Raw genomic sequence first — 19,688 nt, 5'->3', positions numbered from 1 at the left:
AGGACTGAGTTATACGCTTTAAATGCGAGGAGCGATGTAACGATGTTATTTATTGCTGCTCGGGGAAATTCTGATCATATCATAATATAAGTTTGTCGGTTTTTTCGCTTGTGACGAACAAAGGGTTCAACTCAGCTCTTCTGATGCTGGAGATTTGTAGCCGTTGGAAAAAATGGTAAGAGTGCGTGTACCTACCACCGGTACCGAGCACGGTAATGCAGATCTTGAACGGAGGGACGAATTACCGAGAAATTACAGCGCCAAAGATAACTTTCTTACCAACAACTATTTTTACTTATCGACTTAAGGGATAAAGATACGAAAATAGTTGTTATGAATACTAATTATCATTTAATTTACTAATTGCTATTAATAGAGTTGTAAAAGATGGGATTTAGAAGTGATTTAAACCGACGAGGACATTTATGTTCAGTTAAATCCTCGGAACTAAAAATTATGATCGTATAAACGGTGCAAAGTAAGTTTACAGCTGGGATTTGTTTCTAATTTGGGTCGCGCAAATTAGTACCATACCCCAATTACAATATTAATGTGCAATGTGTACTTGAGGTCTGTTAAATAAGACTTGAATAGTATCTCATAGTATAGTAGTAAATAATACAGCCGGATAAACATTTAATGTTTGCAATAAATAAATTATCCTTCTATTGACTTAATTATGAATGGGTTTTTAATTACGATTATTGACAGGAAAAATAAATGTTGTTATTTAATAAATCATAACCGAGGTGACTTAATAACCCGGTTTTTTGCGCAATAAATAAATATTATTTTGACACCAGTCTTAAAACAGCTGGTTCGATTAATGTTAGACAAACAATACCGGACTTATTTTTTTCACACGTTTTTTATTTACGTAATTTTGCGATATGCGATAACAGATCAAGTTTATTTATAAATCCATATTCAAGAGTTACAATCAAATATTTAAAAAAATATTATTATTTTATTGTTTACATAATCTTTATTGTTTAATTGGTTGTTAAATTTTTGAGATGATAAATCATCATGCAATTATTTAAGGTATATAAACATCATTTTAAGTGCGTAAATTATGTTTTAACAACAATTAATATTATCTTAAGTAAATTTTTATTTTTATGATAAAGACAATTCAATTTAAAACAATTATTAACACAGATGCTATATTATTTGAAATACTTTACCGTCAATGTCACTTGTGGGTATTCATGCATGAAGTATGGATCTATAAATTTGAGTTTACCGCCTCGAAATATTAATCAACAAGTAACGCGTTACTGTTAAATTAGTTTTGTCGATCCGTGAGTTAATATGAATTTTATTTAACTTTAATTTCTTTATTTTGAAAAAATAAGTAAATAATTAAATCATTTTTTTGGATGAAAATTTCATCAACAATAAATAATTTTTTTCAATAAACTTTTCTTATCAAAGTTTATCGACTTTTAACAACATGCTGAGAACAGTTCTTTTGATAAATTTGTGTGTGACACTTACCTACGCAACATTTGGTTACAATGGTAAGTAACACTTGCGACAACAAAAAAACTATTAAATGTAACAGGTAATGAATGACAATGACCTATTATATGAATAAAAATTTCTAGGCTTTCAAAAGGTGAGTGAAGATGAGTTCAAATGCCCTGGAAGAGGGTACTTCGAGCACCCCAATGACTGTACGGTCTTCTACCACTGCCATTCAACAGGTTATGGGCCCGAACTAAAAGCCCATAAGCACGTATGTGGTCCAGGAACGGTGTATTCGTATATCCGGAAGAGATGTATGCTTACGAGGTTCAGTGGCAACGCTAAATGTCAAAATTACAAGTGGAATTCTCAATCTACTCATTTAGAATACGGAACGATTGGCAGTCCGTGGTACCTGCACAAAACGAACCCAGTTGTGAGGACCAACAATGAGCCGTCATGTACCGGCGAAGGGTTTATGGCCGATCCATTAGACTGTCAGAAGTTTTACTTATGTATGACCATGGCAAATTACGTTTATAATAAAATCGCGCACACTTGTCCGATCAATACAGTGTGGGAGAATGAGAAACAATGGTGTATGGCCAGCTGGGCGACGTCAAGGACAGAGTGTAGGTCAGGAAGCTCCGGATTCCAGCAAGGGAGTCAGGATAGTCTAGGATTTTATCAGAATGGAGGTGGAAGTTGGAGTGGATCGTCTGCATGGTCACAAAATCATGGATCGATGACTGGAGGCGGGCAATCCAATGGGTTTAATCAGAATTTGAACTCGCAAAATGGTTTTAATCAGATGGTTCATTCAGAAAGCAATGTTGAAAAGGTTCTGCATAATTCGCAAAGTCAGAGCAATCAGAATTTGGTTAGCGAAGAAAATCATTATGGTTCTAATGGGTTCTTTGGAAAGGACAGGACAGAGTCTAATAATGAGAGTTCAAATCGTGAAAACAATAATTTGAACTTGGAAAATAATCAAGGAAGTTATTCAGAGCAAAATGAGAATAATAATGGGTACGGTAGTTTAAATCAGGGACAAAGTACTAATGAGAATTCGGAGCATAGCAATCATAGAAATAAAGAAACTCAGACGGAATTCAATAATTCAGGGTTTAGCGGAAGTCATGCTAGCGAAACAAATAATGTATATGGACAAGGTAGTAGTCAAAACGGATATAATAATGAATATGATAGTTCATATTCTTCACATAAGGATAGTAATCATAATGTGAATAATCAATACACTCACTCTGAGAATAGTGGTAATTTTGATGGTTTTAGTGGAGGTATTCATAGTACGGATTTAGACAATACTTCAGAAGAGACAGAAAATTCTGGAGGTATGGATAGTTCTTCTGAAGAAAATAATAATCAAAATCAATTCAATGGTGAGAGTAATGGCAGCGCAGGTTCTTCGGATTATGAAATTAATAATAATCAGCAATTTAATAACGCTGGACATCAAGAAATGAATAATGGCTTTGATAGTCATTCAGAAAATTCAAATCATTATGGTGAAGATAGTTCTCAAAACCATGAATATAATGAAAGTTTCGGTGGAAGTACTTCAGACAAAGATATTAATTCACAGAACAAGTTTGATAGCTTTAATAAACAGGAAAGTCATCAAAATGAATTTGGCAATAATTTGGAGAGTTCAGATCACAACGAAAATCATTTTGATGGAAATACTTCTCAAAATCAAGAACATAATGAAAGTAATAGTAGTGAAGGTACTTCAGGTTATGAAATTAATCATAATAGGGAATCTAATACTAACTTTGAAAATCGAGAAACTTATCACAAGAATGAATTTAATGATAAATCTGAAAATTCAGATCACAGAGAGAATTATTATGATGGAAGTAGTTCCCAAGGTCAATCTTATGATCAAAATAATGTCGACAGTAGTTCCTCTAAGCATGATATGAATCATTTCGAAGACTCTTATAATGTTAACAATCGTGAAACTTATAAAAATGAATTTAATATTAATTCTGATAGTTCTGATTACAGTCAAAATAATTACGATGAAAATAATTCTCAGGTTCATTCTAATAATGAAAATAACGTTTACGGTAGTTCTTCAGGAGATAATACGAATTTACACGAAGAATTTAACAATTTTGAAAATCAAAAAATTCATCACAATGAATTTAATAACATTTCAAAAGATTTGAGTTACTTTGAAAGTTTCAATCATGTAAATAGCTCTCAAAACCAATATGAAAATCATAATAATGTCAATGAAGAAAATTCAAAGCATGAAACTATTTATAATCAAGAAAACAACATAGAAAATCAACAAACTGATCATAATGAATTTAACAAAAATTCTGGAAATTCTGATTATACAGACAGCAACTACAACGAAAATAATTTTAAGAAAAATATCGAGAATAATGTCGGTGAAAATAGTTATAATGAACAATTTAATCACTTCAACAATGAAAAAACTCATCACCAGAAATTTGATAGAAATTCAAATCACGTTGAAAACCATTACAATGAAACAAACTACGAAGACTTTTCTTATGGTAAAAATCAGATCCAAAGCAATTCTTCAAGGCATGATATAAACTACCAAGAAAATTCTAATAATGTTGGAAATCAAGGAACTTATGATGAACGCAATCATAATTCAGAGAGTTTAAATCACTTCGAAAACCATAACGTTGAAAAAAATTCTCTAAATCAGTACGAAAGTCAAAAGAATGTCACTGAAGAAAACTCAAAGCACGAAACTATTGATCATCAAGGATTTAATACTATAGAATATCAACAAACTCATCATAATGAATTAAATCATACTTCAGGAAATTCAGAATACTCAGACAGTCACTACAATGAAATTGGTTTTGAAAAAAATCACAACAGTGAGAGTAATGACAATAGTATTAATTCTGTAGGTGGAAATGATTATAATGAACAGTTGAACAACAATCAAGAAACTCATCTCCAGGAATTTGATAACAATTCCGAAAGTTCAAATCACATTGAAAGCAATCACAATGATAATAGTTTACAAGATAATTCTAATCATGACAATAATTTCCAAGGTGGTTCTTCGGGACATTATATGAATTATCACAAAGATTCTAATAATGTGAACAATCAAAATGAATTTAATGAAAATTCAGAAAATGTAAATCACTTCGAAAGTCATAACCATGAAAATAATCAGAATATTGACAGCCATGTTAGTGAAAATAATTCTGTAGATGAAAATAGTTATAATGAACAATCTAATAACGTTAACAATCAAGAAATTCATCGCAGTGAATTTGATATTAATTCTGAAAATTCAAACGACATCAAAAACAATTACGATGAAAATAGTTCCCAAGATGGTTCAAATAATGAAAATAATGGCCACGGCAGTTCTTCGGGGCACCAAGATGATAACACTGATAAGTATGACAACGATAAATACAATAGCATGACTCATAAATCAGAACACTCAGATTTGTATGATAATACAAGCTCCAATAAAAATGATGATAACAATATTGACAGTTCAAATTTTAACGATAAGAACATCAATAGCAATACCGATGAGAGTCATCAGCAAAAACATAATGACGGTTCTATACACGGAGAAATTGACAACAACGATTTCGGTCATCATAAAACTGAATTTGAAGAAATAGATCACAATGAACTTGATGTCAATCATAAAGAAGGATCCTTTGATAAATCTGAGTACGATCATCAAAAACAAGACAATCATTTGGAAGAATCAAATCATGCTTTTAACGAACTTGAAATTGGACAATCTCATGAGAGCGATTTTGGGTCTAATGACATTCACTTCCAAAATAATCAGCATTCAACATCTCACCACAATCATGATCTGAATCATAAAGTAGATGTTAACCAAAATTCTAATCAGAATTTGAATATTACAGACTCTCATACTGAAAACCATGATCATTCTTTAGAACATTCCGGAAATGATTTCAACTTAGACCAACAAAATAATAAAACTGTAATGGAAAACAACATTGATGATCATAACTATGGTCACGATAACACATTCGGATTCGAAAAAACTTATCCGACAGATCAGATAAACACCGGTGCAACCTCAGAGCCTATTGAGTACGAATATGATGACGGACTCCTTGAAAATGATTCTAAAAACAAAAACAACATTCATGAGTCCAACTCCAGCAATAATGAAACTTCTAGTTTCTCAGAAGATCATTACCTTGACAACTTTGACGCGAACAACGTTACCATCACTAAAGATGAAAACTTCAACTTAGCTTCCAATTCGACTCATTCAGGAGCGCATTGCCCAATTGGAAACTTAACTGGAGAACAAATAGCCCTCGTTTGTCCAACTGGGTTCCGTCGACACCCTAAATATTGTAATCTTTTCTATCAATGTACTTCCCCCATTGTATATTCCTACAACATCATAGTCCTTCAATGCCCCGAAGACACAGCTTTCGACGAACATAAGGTCCAGTGTCTTCCTGCTCAAGAATTAACTATGCCCTGCACAGGTTTGAAAGCAAACAAAAAATTGTACGAACAGTTGCTGGCGAACTCAATACCAATGGTAAGTTTCTTCAAAGATTTTATTTTTGGTTTTTTTTATTGAAGTTTTTATTTTTTATGACAGATTCCCGTCAGCCAAAACTGCCTCTGTCCTGGTCTAGGACACTTTCCTCATAATGAAGAGTGCAGTAACAAGTACGTGAAGTGTCTAGAAGGCAAATCAGGTTCAAAGGAAGGTTACCTTCACGATTGCCCTCCAAATCAAATTTACTCACCGGCTTCAAAAAGCTGCGTACCCGCCGACCGCTTTACTCACTGCCAGAGTAGTCAATAATTTATTTTAATTTTAAGCTCGTAAATTTAATCATGTATAATTTAAATATTTACAGTAATAATAATTATAAATTATAAGAAATTAAATTAATGTTCCAAGATTAAAGTCGTCTTATTTTTTAACAAATCTCGTTTTAACGCTCAGAAAAAATGAAGTTGCCATCTGAAGAAGATAAATCAAACTTTTAATATTCAGCCAATGAAAAATAGCGTAACTGTCGACTATTTTCATTTAAAACCGAGCAAAATGCGATAAACTGGCGTCCTTAAATAATAAAAATTCTCAGCTGACGTGCGTAAATCATCATTTATATCTATAGAATCATCAACATACTTAATGTTATATTTCGGTTAATAAATATCAAATGATTTTTTATTTTTCGAGTTATAAATCCCCTTAATTTAGATTACTCTTTAAACCCGAGTCCACAAGCTTTATTTTTATCCTGTTCCTTCATTCATCGTTCATCGTTCTGCATAATATATACCTTGTCTTGTAATAAGAATAATGGAAAGACCCTGCGCGTTAACTAAAAGCACGTGGTAATAAAATCCAGAAATCGCATGCGCAACAAGAATACTGTCATTCATATGCAATGACAAATCCCACTTTTTTTTCGCTTCTCTCACTCTAACATTTCATTCACTTTTCTCGCTCTTTTCTCCCAGAAACGATTCCCCAAAACAGAGGCAAGAACCACGCGAGAATTTTTATCCAAGTTAGACGTCGACCGTCTTCCAGATAGTCTCATTTTTCTGCATGTCCACAGAACGAAAATGCAATTATGCTCAATATTAATGGGAACAAGAACAGTAACAATAATAATTTTTCAAAAATTCGCGTATGTGAAAGGAAAAAAGTCCCTAAAAATAATCATAATAATTTTAATAACAACAATAATGCTCGAGTACAAGTACAAGTGCAAAAAGTTGTGTATAGTCATTATTACCCCGAAGGAGGTTGGGGGTGGATTATAGTTTTAGTTGGTATCTTAGCCCATCTTCTGAGTTCCGGGGTCCAACTCTCATTGGCAGGACTCTTGGCACTTCCGGCCAAACTCAAGTTTCACCGACAGCCATTAGACACTTCAGGTACATTTATTGCTTACCATTATAATACATATTACACTTAAGATTTTGGTATTCAGATCGAATGGGGAGAATTAGCGGTGTAAAACGAAATGGATTATCGTCGGGAAATGAAATATGTGATAGAAAAAATCTAATAATAATTGATAAAAAAAATGTTAGGCTATCCTTCTCCGTTCAATAGAGTTATAAATAGCTTTTAGAGAAGTGACTTTATTGGAAATAAGGGTAGGTGAGTTTTTCTCTTTACGAGTTGACAGATTTAAAGTTTCATTATCAGTGTAGCTGGCAGCACTTTACGTATCATCAATTTTGTAAGAATATAAATTCATCTTTATGTCCGAGCCATATATGCTGTGCCAGTATTGCAGTGGGCTTTTACTGAAAAATTTATTTGAAGGTTTCGCGAATTGCGACATCATTTCATTGAATGGAAAAAAAAAAAAAAAAAAAAACATATAGGAGGAAAGAAATTAAAACGGTCTTGAATTTACGTTCTTTGGATGAAATGACTTTACATTTTTAGTGATTTATTAAAAATTACGGTGCATCGTTGACGACAGTGACACCAGCCATCACCTATTATCCATCACCCTTAAATTTAAGTACACTGGATTATGGATTACGGATGGGATTCGTTGCATGGAAAGGACTTTTTCCGAGATATTTCCTATCTGAATAGTGGACCGTGTGCAAATTTCTGGACCAGCTACTTTATCCTCACACTGAAGCAGACCCTCACACAGAGTTAAAGAGTGTCACCGATATATAAACCAGGGATGAATTACAGTCCCCAAGAGGAATCAACTTCTGCGGCACTGACAGAGGGAAGATACCGGAGCCAACGACCGTGAAGGAATATGAAGATGAAAAATGTGTTATGGCAGCCGTTTCAAAAAATAGTGTATAAAAAATGCTTATTCAATGTTACGTTAAATATCTAGACATAAAAAATAGCTCCAGGTAATAAAAAGAAATCCAGCCTATTTTTAACGCTTCGTAAAATGGGATACAATCTAAAAAGTTACTTTTAAATATGTATATTGTATTATCATATTTATTTGAATGATAATACAGAGTATAGAAATTCAAATTGTACACCTCAAATGAGGGTGAGCTCTGATATCAACCGTCAAGCTTAAATCATCAAAATTTTCGGTCTCTCGGATTAGTTCTGGGGTTGTTCATTTTTGTAGAATTGAGTTAGCAGTAATTTTATATATTATCTTATTTTGAAGCTTGCAGTTACTTTGTTACTTTGTACGATGCTTCGGAACTAAATCAAAATAAGATTCCTCGTAGTAATGGCCTGTAAGTTACTGAGCGAGGATGGAATTCCCTGAAAAAACCATCAATCGCCAGTTGTAGGAAAACAAATTCCAATACGCTAGTGCAATTCACAAAGTATTACTCGCGAGAGTAATTTAATGGCTCAAACTAGTAACATAGGTACCAGCAAATTCGATTACGTTCAATGTGACAATTTTATGAAATTCTATAAACTTATTTTTCTTGACGTCCTTTATTTTTAGTAATCATTTTTAGATTTTTTTTTTCAACTGAAATTTATTTTATTATTACTTTATAATAATAATAACAATTATTATTATTTATCAAAAATAATGCGATACAATTTTTCTAAAATGTTAGGGATAAAATTTCCCGGAAAATATGCCTTGCAATTACTTTACCGGGTAACGTACGTAAGAAAAAAAAATAACTACGTCAAAAAATGTTTCCATCTAAAGCAAACGATAAATTTAATCAAGTCCCTGTACAGCACAGGATGGCTGCACCTTAAAGACAAATATATCCAGCAAAACAAAAAAAAAGCAAAGAAATTTATTCAGAAGTTCAATTATGATACCGTAAATTGATAAGGTAGCAAACCATGAGCAGCTCGTGAGGTTGGACCATGTACAGGAGCGGTTTGTGCTGGCGTAATTATCCTGCCGGTGGATTACGTCCGACTGAATCAGCAATTACCAGCTTACGTTCATTGCACTCAAGTTAATTTAATTTATTGGCTAAACAATTATTATAATTCTATTTTCCAAAACTGATTCAATTAATTGAACAAATAAATAAACCAACAATGGTGAAAACAAATAAAACAGGTTGTTTGTTATATTTATTTAGAGTTTCAGCGGGTTCTATTTCAATCGGTTGTCATTTTACGTCTGATCGTAACCTTCCCGTTCCTCTCTCTCTTTGCTGTTCGCTACTGTTCTCTTCTCAAAAGATAAAAAATCCCCTAGTTAAGAGATAACCAACGGAGCTCTAACTCTCTTCAGCACTCGGAGATTCGTATTTTATTAGCGCGGAAAAGTGGAAATTTACATTCGTCCAAAGTTTATATACGTATACCCGGCTACCGACTATCTCAATGTTTTTTGTCTTTGCATTTATTAGGTCGTCTACCCTTTTTTCGGTCGTCAGTTGTCCCATCCATTTGTCCATCTTCAATTTCTTATTCTTCTCTACTCTATTCACTCTAGTATTTTCTCCTGAGATTCTCATTTTTCATCATATCAGTGGAAAAAATTTTCTCAGCTATGAAATTTTATACTCGGTTAAATTGATCGCTCCCGACACGAGAATTGATCAACAAAACTTCTTATTTAACTTATAAGTCGTATTATATAAGTATGTTTTCTCAAACTATCGAAAACAGACATAAATAAACGCCAAAAAATTTTCCAATTTTCCTGATTGCTACTCCAGTACGCCACCACCCTCGTCATCTTCCAAATTTATCAAAATTCGGGGTACTTAATTTAAAATAAAAAAGTTAATCAGTAAATTTTCTCTCCGTATACGAAATAAATTTAAAATTTATGCATTTGGAGTTAAACCGGGTATAGTAGGAATAAATAAATCGGGGATCAGTTGCTTAATGCGAAGCGAGTTTTTAATGAGATCTATGTATAGATAGAAAGAGAGAGAGAGAGGGCTTGAGCAGGTTAATTTTTCAGGTCTCCTTTCAATTATATTGTGCAGTTAGTGTTGGTGTTGGTGTACATTGAGCCTGGGGAGCAGTCGACGCAAATGGCGAGGAGAAAAACTAGTCTAGCGTGTAGTGTTGTACGCTGAAATTGCACTCTCTATACTCAATAATCCAAATGGCTCATGGAATACTCAGCATCTTCTGCTACACGCTCAACACTGAGTGGTACACAGTTGTTGATGATTCTATTCTTTTCAACGACTTGAAAAGTCATCCTCGATTGTTCGTCTGTCTGTTGTCTCTGAGATATAATAGTAATAACAAGTTTCACAAACTCCATTTATTCTTGGCTACTCATTCTTTTACAAAAATATCGTTATTGTAAATAACAAAACTTAAGTCAGTGTTGGATCAATCTATCTATTTTTATTTCATCAAAAGTATTGATTGGAGTGTTTTAGAAAAATTAAATAAATTTTTCATAAAATTTAGAAGCGGCTTTATTTTTTTAATTAATATTTAATATTTTCGGAAAATATTTATTGTAAAAAAATTTTATTTGAATCTTTATAGAAATTATTAATTATTTTATCAAATTTTTTATTAAACGGTGTTTGAAAAAAAATTTAGTCATTTTTTACATAAAATTAGGAAGTAAATATTATTTTTTTAATAATTTTAGAAAATATTCATTGTAAAAAAATTTTATTTGAATATTTATAGAAATTATTGATTATTTTATCAAAATTTTTGATTAAAGTGTTTAAAAAAAAAAATTAAATCAATTTTTATAAAAAATTTGGAAGTAAATTTTAATTTTTTAATAATTTTGGATAATATTTATTGTCAAGAAATTTATTTAAACAGAAAGTATTTAATTTCTTTAAAAAAAAAATTTTTTTAAAAACTTTGGTTATTTTCAAAAATAAATTAGCGAAATAATGAACGAAAAAATCTAGAATTCGATGACTTGTTTGAATAAAGGCAAAAAAAGTGTGTCGTTTAGTAACCCTAGATGTAAATAAAGCCACTTAGGTAAATAACCCATGTGTCTATGAATCATAATATAAGGATCTTGCACAGTCGCGTCGCGATTCTGTAGTCATCGAACGAGCGTCGAGGCGCGCGATCTCCAATAAAGTCCCGCGTCAGAACCAGTGGCAGTTCACAAGCGATTCGCGTCTGATACAGTCACATACACGTACCCTTCTCGTGTTATTCGCCGAAAGATGTAATTAAATAACAATTCAGACAGAAAAATTTTATTAATAATCTTTTACAATCTATCAGCGCCGGAACATCAATTTCCTTTTAGTCATACCGGTTAATAATAATGTTAATAAAATAATCATAAAGCATAAATCGTAAAAAGTGACCAATTTTAATCTCCGCTGAATTTTATTGCACCATAAATATTTTATAGATTGTTTGACTTATAAATGAAGCTTTGAATCGTGGTTATGCAGGCAACCAGATTGTCAGACGCTCAAATAAATGTTTGATTGTTTTGAAATGGATGGCAATCAAAAAAAATTTTCAGTAATTTATATTGCTCTGTTTTTATCTTTTAAAATTGTTGAATACAGTTCACGGCGTGATAATGGAAAATTCGGTTTAAGTAGCAAGAGAAAAATCGAAAGGAGTTAAAAATAATTTATGCTTAAAAAAAAACAAGAATGAGTTTCAGTGCAAATGAAATAAATGTACGTGAATATTTGACTATCACCCGGCAGCTTAAACTTGTCTCACACTACCCACGCGCTATCAACGCTCGGAAGTTACTGACAATAATCGACTTTTAATCGCAGGCGGTAATTTTCCTGGATTTTTTATTTTTTTCACAGAAAGTTAATTAAAAGACATAAATTTATATTTGTCGCTGAATTTCTCGCTGTAAAAAATTTAATAGTATCTAAATAGTTTGATAGTTTTACACTGTAATAATAAATTGTTCTGGTGTGTAAATAATTTTAAATATTAGTGTGAAAATTCAACTAACATTTAATTTATTAATTTTTCCATTATAAGTCAATAAAAGAAAAGATAAAAATTTTTTATGAATTATTGAAGAATCAAAAAAATTACTACAAAATTAGAGAATTTTGCAGTATATAACTATGTCTTATTATCGGTGAAAAATAAGTGAAGACCCAAGAAATGCAACAAAGCGATCGGTCAAGAAACCCTTCGGTGGATGATAATGAACCGAACCTCAGTTGAATATTCTAATAGCCGGTGCAGTAATAACAAAATAGCAAGAGCAATTCCGAAAAACGTGCTAGTAGTTGAGGCACAAATCGATTCTGCGGCAAGACCTTACGGCGACGAGCACGTGGGCCGTATCACTAAAACCGGAGCAACCACGGAGACCATTAGTAATAACCTGCCGGTGTTTTTTGGTCGTGGAAATTGGAGCATTATCAAGCGTCCGATTAAAAGCACTAAAGAGCAAGATAAAAGTAAGGGTAAAGGTAAAGACAAGGATAAAGATAAAGATAAAGCTAAAACCAAAGCTAAAGCTAAAGACACTTGTAGGCCCAGTGACAATATAAAGGCATCTGTGAGGCCTAAGACGAGCTTGCAGTACTCGCAAAACCTAGATGAGATCATAGAAGTTCTCACAGATGAAGAAGATGGAGATTTTGAGGAAAATGACAGCACAGATTGCCTCGGAAAATCGACTCCTACCTTCAGCAGCAGGCACCATCGCAAGAACAACGGAATTGTGTCATTTGATAAAGAACGGTCGACTCATATGACAGAAGAGTATCAGTGTAATGATAAAAATAACACTGGAGAGAAAGATGTCTGCGAATTTGAGCCCGCGGGCGATACTTGGGAATCTCTATCGAGCCGAAAAAGCTTACGGGGGAAAAAAAGCTTCTGGAAAGTCAAACCGCTTCGGGAAGCAACAAGATGTTCTTCTTCTTCAACAAGTTCTTGTTCAAACAACCCAAGACCGAGCGAAGGAAACCAGTTGACCAGCATTGTTGGCCAAAGGGACAACGTTTACTTGGATAACATAAATACAAGCCGGAGTGAGGCGCAACGGCTGAGGAGCTGCGATAACTGCAGACAGCCTTATTATTCTCCTGAAGATAGGATTTGCTACAAGTACAGCAAGATAAATTCCCCGGTTTCGCCCCCTAATACCAATTACAATGAAGAAAATAATTACGAGCTGTTTGAGGACAGACAGGATTTACCGGCATTACTAACCTATCGCAGCAGGTCCTTGCCACAACTATCCGTTCACGACAGCGGACTTGGCCACGATAGCGGACTTGGGCAAGATAACGGACCCGGAAAATTCAACAATTCAAAACTTGTTACGGATCTCAGGCAATTATTGACGCTCAGACAGCATTACTACCCGGAAAGCGGCTGGGGCTGGGTTATTATCCTCGTTGGCGTCTTTGTACAAGTACTTTCTCACGGGATTCATGGAGCTGTTGGTTTGTTTATTCACCACGCGGCCAACCGTTTCGCTGTCCAGGCTTATCTTGACGCAGGTGAGTGCCATAAGCCATAATAAACAGGTCCTTCTACTAGTAGAAACTTTTTACTCCTTTGCGTCATCGGGGTCGGATATTTTTAGACTTTGGCTGACTAATTTTTTGACGCTAACTATTGGTTGTAATTTGAGCTTCTCATAAAAATTTGTGATAATTTTAATCTGCATAATTTAGAGAATCGGAAAAATATTTTTTATGTGGTGTATTTATATGAGAAAGATATTTTTTTTGCATAATTAGAAAGGTCAAGACCCGAATTAAAGCCTATTGAAACCTGTTGTAGTAATATTTATTTTAAACAATCTGTATTGTGATTAAAATGATCCAAAAAGCATCAATCGAAAATTTTCTTACACTGAAAAAAAAATTAACTTGATTCAAGAGAAAAATTCTTAAACCAAGAATATATTTTTGAAGAGGGTAATTGTCTTGAATTAAGACGAAAAATTCTTGAATCAAGTAAAATTTCCTTAAATCAACAATTTTTCTACTCAAATCAAGAATATTAAGTTCTTCAAAATTATATGCTTGATTCAAAAACATTTTTTTTCTGTGTATGCATAATTCGTAATTTCTGTACAATTTCATAGTGACTACAAATTTCTGGTAATAATACTTTTGAATTAATGATTAAGTTATTGGAAACTTGGACCAAATGTCAACAATAACTTGATAATTGTTTGTAATCGTGGATGAGAATACCATTAACAATTTTGAATTAAGCTGGGAGGCTCGCGAAATGAATTAAGAACTTGAACTAATGGAAAAAAAACAAGGTGAAATACAATAATAAATGTTTGAGGTTATTTTTAAGTTGAACTTGAATCTGTTGATAGAGATGATCGGAACGTGAGCGGCATCGACCTCAGACACTTAAATAGTATCGTGTCTTTAGTCCCCAGAAGTTAGTTTTATGTGTTTGAGTAAGTCTCGTACTCAGTAAGTTGTCAAACGGGGCAAGAAAATAACAAGCGATCAAATGATATAAGAATTGATGACGCAGCCTTTCTATTCCGTTTGTTATCCTACTTCATTCACTGGCCGCTGTACATACCGCGTTATAGTAGTAAAGTACTTTCATCGTATAGTATGAGGAGAGTTAACTTCGTAAATCTTTAAGCGTACACTGCTCTCGGTCTCGGTCGCTTGGTGTATCTTTATCTATATCTAGAGCCACGGATCTTCTAAGACCGCTTTATGTCGTCGACTCACTTTAACAATAATTCAGCTCTCGTCTTCCAGATGTAATGCCACATTACATTACATTACATTACCTTTCCTCGTCTCTTTGTCGCTCTGTTTACGTCTCTATCAAGTCCCTTTCTGACGTCTTTCTTATCTCGGCTACTTTGCCTTTTTATATTTTATTTTATTTCAACAAGTAAAGGCCAATCTGCCCGTGCAAAAAAATTCTCATTCAAAATGAATTTAAGATTGAAATTCATATTTTGACACAAATATGAATTAGTTTTGAGATCAATCCAAATTTGAAATTGATTTGTTAATAGACATTAGCACGTCTGTAGAACTTTTGATCCTGCTTCAGAATTTCAATAAAGACTTAAAAATATTTAGGATTAATTTTATCAATAAAATATTCTTAAGTCTTTATTAAAATTCTGAAGCAGGATCGAAAGTTCTACAGACGTGCTAATTTCTATTTACAAATCAATTTAAAATTTGGATTGATCTCAAAATTAATTCATATTTGTGTCAAAATATGAATTTCAATTTTAAATTCATTTTGAATCAGAACTTTTTTGCACGGTCGTTCTCCATCTTACACACTGATAGAAGGATTTGTTTATAATTAAAAATATTTGTTAATATTTAATAAATGAATATCAGATTTATTAAATACAAACAAATAATTTTAAATACTAAGAAATATTTGTTTGATACTAAAAAGTAGTCTTTAATGAATGATTTATTAACTATTAACAAATATTATTTAATACAAATAAATCCTTCTGTCAGTGGCAGCAAAGTATTCTGTTGCTTTTTTAGGGTTTTATTTAGTGTAATTTTTAATTTTATATAATTTAATAACTCGACGATCGATAAGCACCAGTTTTATTATGTCGTACCGCAATAATAATGGCAATAATGTCTGGTCTGGTGGTGTTAGTTCGCGCTGTTTTATATTTACGGAAATTTGTGAAAAAGTTTTTCGTCCGCAACGCGCTCTAGATAACGCTTCAACTGTAACTTCTCTGTGTACGCTCTTCCTCATTTTCGGGCACTACAGATCATCCTCTATTCCTTTTTTTCAGGCGTCCGATCGAACGGCTTCTACTTCTACTCCTACTGTTATGTTCTATCTCACCGGAAAAAAACTACCGATACAGCATTGAACTTTCTGGGGATAAAAAAGTCATTGCTCCGGTACCGTTTAAAAATTTTTATACATTTATCCACAATCAACCTTATTTATTTTCCTTATCTTCTTTTTAAGTTAACTTACAGTTTAATTTTTTTTAAATATATATCTCGGGGAATTCGCACAAAGTTTTATGTTTTGTTATTCAAGATTTCAGCTATGAAAATATTAAGAGCAAATGAAAATTTTAAATGATATAGAGTGTGCAGGAAAAACTTGCATGTGTTTATAATAAATCTATTTATAATGTAAGTGTGAAATTTTCCATAAAACTGCAGACGTGAACTACTTAACACTGCTGTAATTTTAAGTAGGCAATTTTTTTAATAATTTGGGAGATTGAAAAAATTATTGTGAATTTTAGTCGAAGGAAAAAATGTGTTATTATTTTAACAAAACAACAGAATTTATTGTTAATAATCTTGTGTGTTGACGGGCATATTGATATCCTGTGTGACATAAGCACACACTGTTAACTCCGACGAATAGAATGTGTCATAGCCATACATGATATCCGTACAGCATAAAAATGTGTCGTAAATTAATGGGAAAATATCACCGGCTAAAAATACTGGGGTTAAAATTTTTTTTTTTAATTTTTAATACTCGGAAAATTTTTTGAATGCCTTCATCATATTTCAATGGAAAAAATTTTGGTAATTGTTTAAAAATATTTAAAAATTATTTAATTAATTTTATTAATAATTGAAAAAATATATAAGACATTAGATAAAAAACTAAAATAATACTTAGTTAAATGACTTGGTCAATTAAAATTTAACGAGCTTTTAAAAAGCAAAATATCAAAAACCGACTTTGATATAATTTTACAACCATACACTTATTTCTTAAGTATTTGAAACGAGCTATCGAGACACGCGAACCAGAAACGCAGCAATAAAGAAGCATATTTTGGGAACTATTAAAAAAGCAACGAGTGCACATAACATTGGTTCGTCGCAAGAGCATCATAAAAAGAAAAAAAAATAATAAAAATAAAATTAAAAGAAGTATAATATAAGGCAGTACTCACTCAGAGAGAGAAAAAGTGTCTTGAGTAGAAAAAGAGTCTCAAGCGAATTTGTTTGTTACATGTACCATGTAGGTGTGCAATAAAACTCATGACTGATGGGTTTATACGACTCTAATGTTTAAATTTACGACAGTAACAAAGTTATTTTTTTATGTCAGCGGACGCCGTTGCTCTTTTATTGAATTATCACATTACATTCTCTATCAAATTAAGTAATAAATCTATTTGCAGCCCGGATTTATTTTCGAATAAGCATTTTACCCCATAACCGATAATAAATTCCGCTAATTGTTGTTATTAATTTTCGGCGCTACCTAAGATAAATAATGTGTTGATCCTAATGTAATTATTTAGCGGGGTAAGCTCTTTAAAAATAAATGTTATTATTAATCATTGATTATTATTGCAGCCCAGGAAGAATTATTTATTGTACATAAAATGATAATGCCTAAATAAATGTCTCGTTAATCTCTCCCGCGAGCTGACCACTGAATAATTTATTAAAATAAATCATAAAAAAAGTAATGCAATTCTTAAAGAATAAAATATAATAATTTAATGTAATAAAAAATTCTTCATTGATCTTTTTGCGCTCTTTGATTTAATTTAATATATAGTTTTTTAATGAGTGAGAAATTGGCATTTATATTAAATTCTAAAGTGAATTACTTGTGAAATTTAATCCCAGTATTACTAGAAGTTTAATAGTTTAAGACCGGTTACTAAAGTTGTAACGAGTGTCATTACAGTTGCAATGGTTTTTTAAACTGAAAAATCACCAGCTGAATCAGGAAGTAATAACATTCATTATTGTAATTGAGATTTTAAATTGAAATTGTAATGGATAAAAAAGTAAATAGTTGATTCTAAATTACAGTTTGCTGGGAATGAAAATTTATTTGATAAGACGTTACTGGAGATTCATTTTAATTGATTTTTAATTTCATAAATTAAAAACTAAACAAAAAACAATTTTTTTTCTTTACTCTTGTCATTGAACTTTCGGTGGTAGACGGTACAGTGTAAGTTCACCGGAGAAAAAATCTATTTGCATACAAATTTTGTTTCTGAGGAAACTTTTGTCCCGAATATATTTTTTTTGTTCGTTGCACCCGCATCCTAGGATTAATAATAATATCCAGACTACATGATATAAAAATCTAAATGTAGTTTATATCCTTGCAAAAATTAACCCCCTGAGGATAAACTTGATCACTTTATTTAAAGTCTCGCTTCTATTCATAATTGAGATTCGTAGGCAAGCTACACTGTAAAAAATTTGCGGAGTGAACGCGGAGTGAATGAAGAGTGAATGATTTTTAATTGATTCACTCCCAGCAGGAGTGATATTTACTCCGAGAAGGAGTTAATTTTTATTAATAATAAAATTCACTCCGCATTCACTCCTAAAATAAATGAATTTAGAAATAAATAAATTTTTGTAAAGAAAATATTTTTATAAACCCTTTTTATATTTAATTATTAAAAATTTTATATATATATATATATATACTAGCCGTTTCCCGCCCGCTTCGCTGGGCGAATTGAAACAGGAAATAAATTAAATTTTATGTTTTATTTTTATTTTTTTTTTTTCATATTTTTATTATTCTCCTTTATTTTTTATTTTTATATGAACTTAAATATGCCTCGCGGATAGAACTGTAAGTATCTATATTGTTTAGACTTGCACAAATTTCAAATTCCATCGAATTAGCCTGTATCTTTCATCGATGTGATTTTTCTAGCTAATATTCATTGTAACTTTCAATGTGCAATGATTATAACATTTCCGTGGCTTTCTTCCAAAAATTAATAATAATTGACACGAAGAAAAAAATTTGAAATGAGCATTGAAAGTTTTAGTTAAAGTCATTGCAAGTCTCATATGTGAAGTTGAAATCTGTCTAGGTTCAAGTGCGACGAATTTTCTGTTAACTAAAATTTTCTCCGTGACATCAATTTTTTATAGAAAATTAATTGTTCATGTTTTTTATGAATTCTATTGAAATAAGTAACTAAGTTTCTTTTCCACATCTCAAGTGCTTGGAAAATGCATTCATTTTAATCTGTTACATTTCCGTGATCCCGCAATAAAATAATTCATCGGTTATGTGATTTGCAAAAGTAAGATAAATAATGTAAAATTCTTAGTCCGTTGATTGGATAGCTACATGTAAAGTTAAGTTTTGGAAACCTCTCAATGACTTTTTCTCCGCTGCCAAAGAGACGATTGTTGTAAGGAAATACACGAATATCCCCACAGTCACGAAGATTCTCACCAAATTTGGAGTCTGTAGAAGTTACAGGTTGGAAATTAAAATTTTAGATTTTAACACCCACCCCCGCAATTCCTGTCGGAAATAGACTTTATTGAAGTCCATTTTGAGATGATCTTTA

At 32.1% G+C, this 19,688-nt stretch overlaps 2 protein-coding genes across 3 annotated transcripts in view; both read left to right on the top strand.

The window, feature by feature from the left end:
* LOC123269024 (monocarboxylate transporter 10) overlaps window positions 1-19,688 on the top strand; it is a 34,158-nt gene that overhangs the window by 5,139 nt on the left and 9,331 nt on the right. The window contains exon 1 of one of the 2 annotated variants that reach the window (XM_044734515.1): window positions 12,427-13,872. The exons of the other annotated variant lie outside the window; for it this stretch is intronic. Coding sequence (XP_044590450.1) covers window positions 12,555-13,872 — 1,318 coding nt within the window. The 5' untranslated portion in view covers window positions 12,427-12,554. Of the gene's footprint in view, window positions 1-12,426; window positions 13,873-19,688 lie in introns of those variants that run through there. 2 annotated transcript variants of the gene reach the window in all.
* LOC123269023 (GATA zinc finger domain-containing protein 14-like) lies at window positions 2,268-6,340 on the top strand. The gene is made up of 5 exons (XM_044734514.1): window positions 2,268-3,165; window positions 3,343-3,423; window positions 3,517-5,283; window positions 5,377-6,052; window positions 6,116-6,340. The coding sequence occupies exons 1-5, from the start codon at window positions 2,282-2,284 to the stop codon at window positions 6,323-6,325; spliced, it is 3,618 nt and encodes a 1,205-aa protein (XP_044590449.1). The 5' UTR covers window positions 2,268-2,281; the 3' UTR covers window positions 6,326-6,340.

The sequence above is a fragment of the Cotesia glomerata genome, linkage group LG7, assembly GCF_020080835.1.
Source record: "Cotesia glomerata isolate CgM1 linkage group LG7, MPM_Cglom_v2.3, whole genome shotgun sequence".
Lineage (NCBI taxonomy): Eukaryota > Metazoa > Arthropoda > Insecta > Hymenoptera > Braconidae > Cotesia > Cotesia glomerata.
This window is presented reverse-complemented; position numbering and strand designations above follow the sequence as displayed.

Coding starts and splice junctions, on each gene's coding strand:
- LOC123269023 (XM_044734514.1), top strand. CDS start 2,282: ATGGTTCATTCAGAAAGCAATGTTGAAAAGGTTCTGCATAATTCGCAA. Junction 3,166..3,342: donor GATCACAACGAAAATCATTT/TGATGGAAATAC, acceptor AGAGAATTATTA/TGATGGAAGTAGTTCCCAAG. Junction 6,053..6,115: donor TGGCGAACTCAATACCAATG/GTAAGTTTCTTC, acceptor TTTTTATGACAG/ATTCCCGTCAGCCAAAACTG.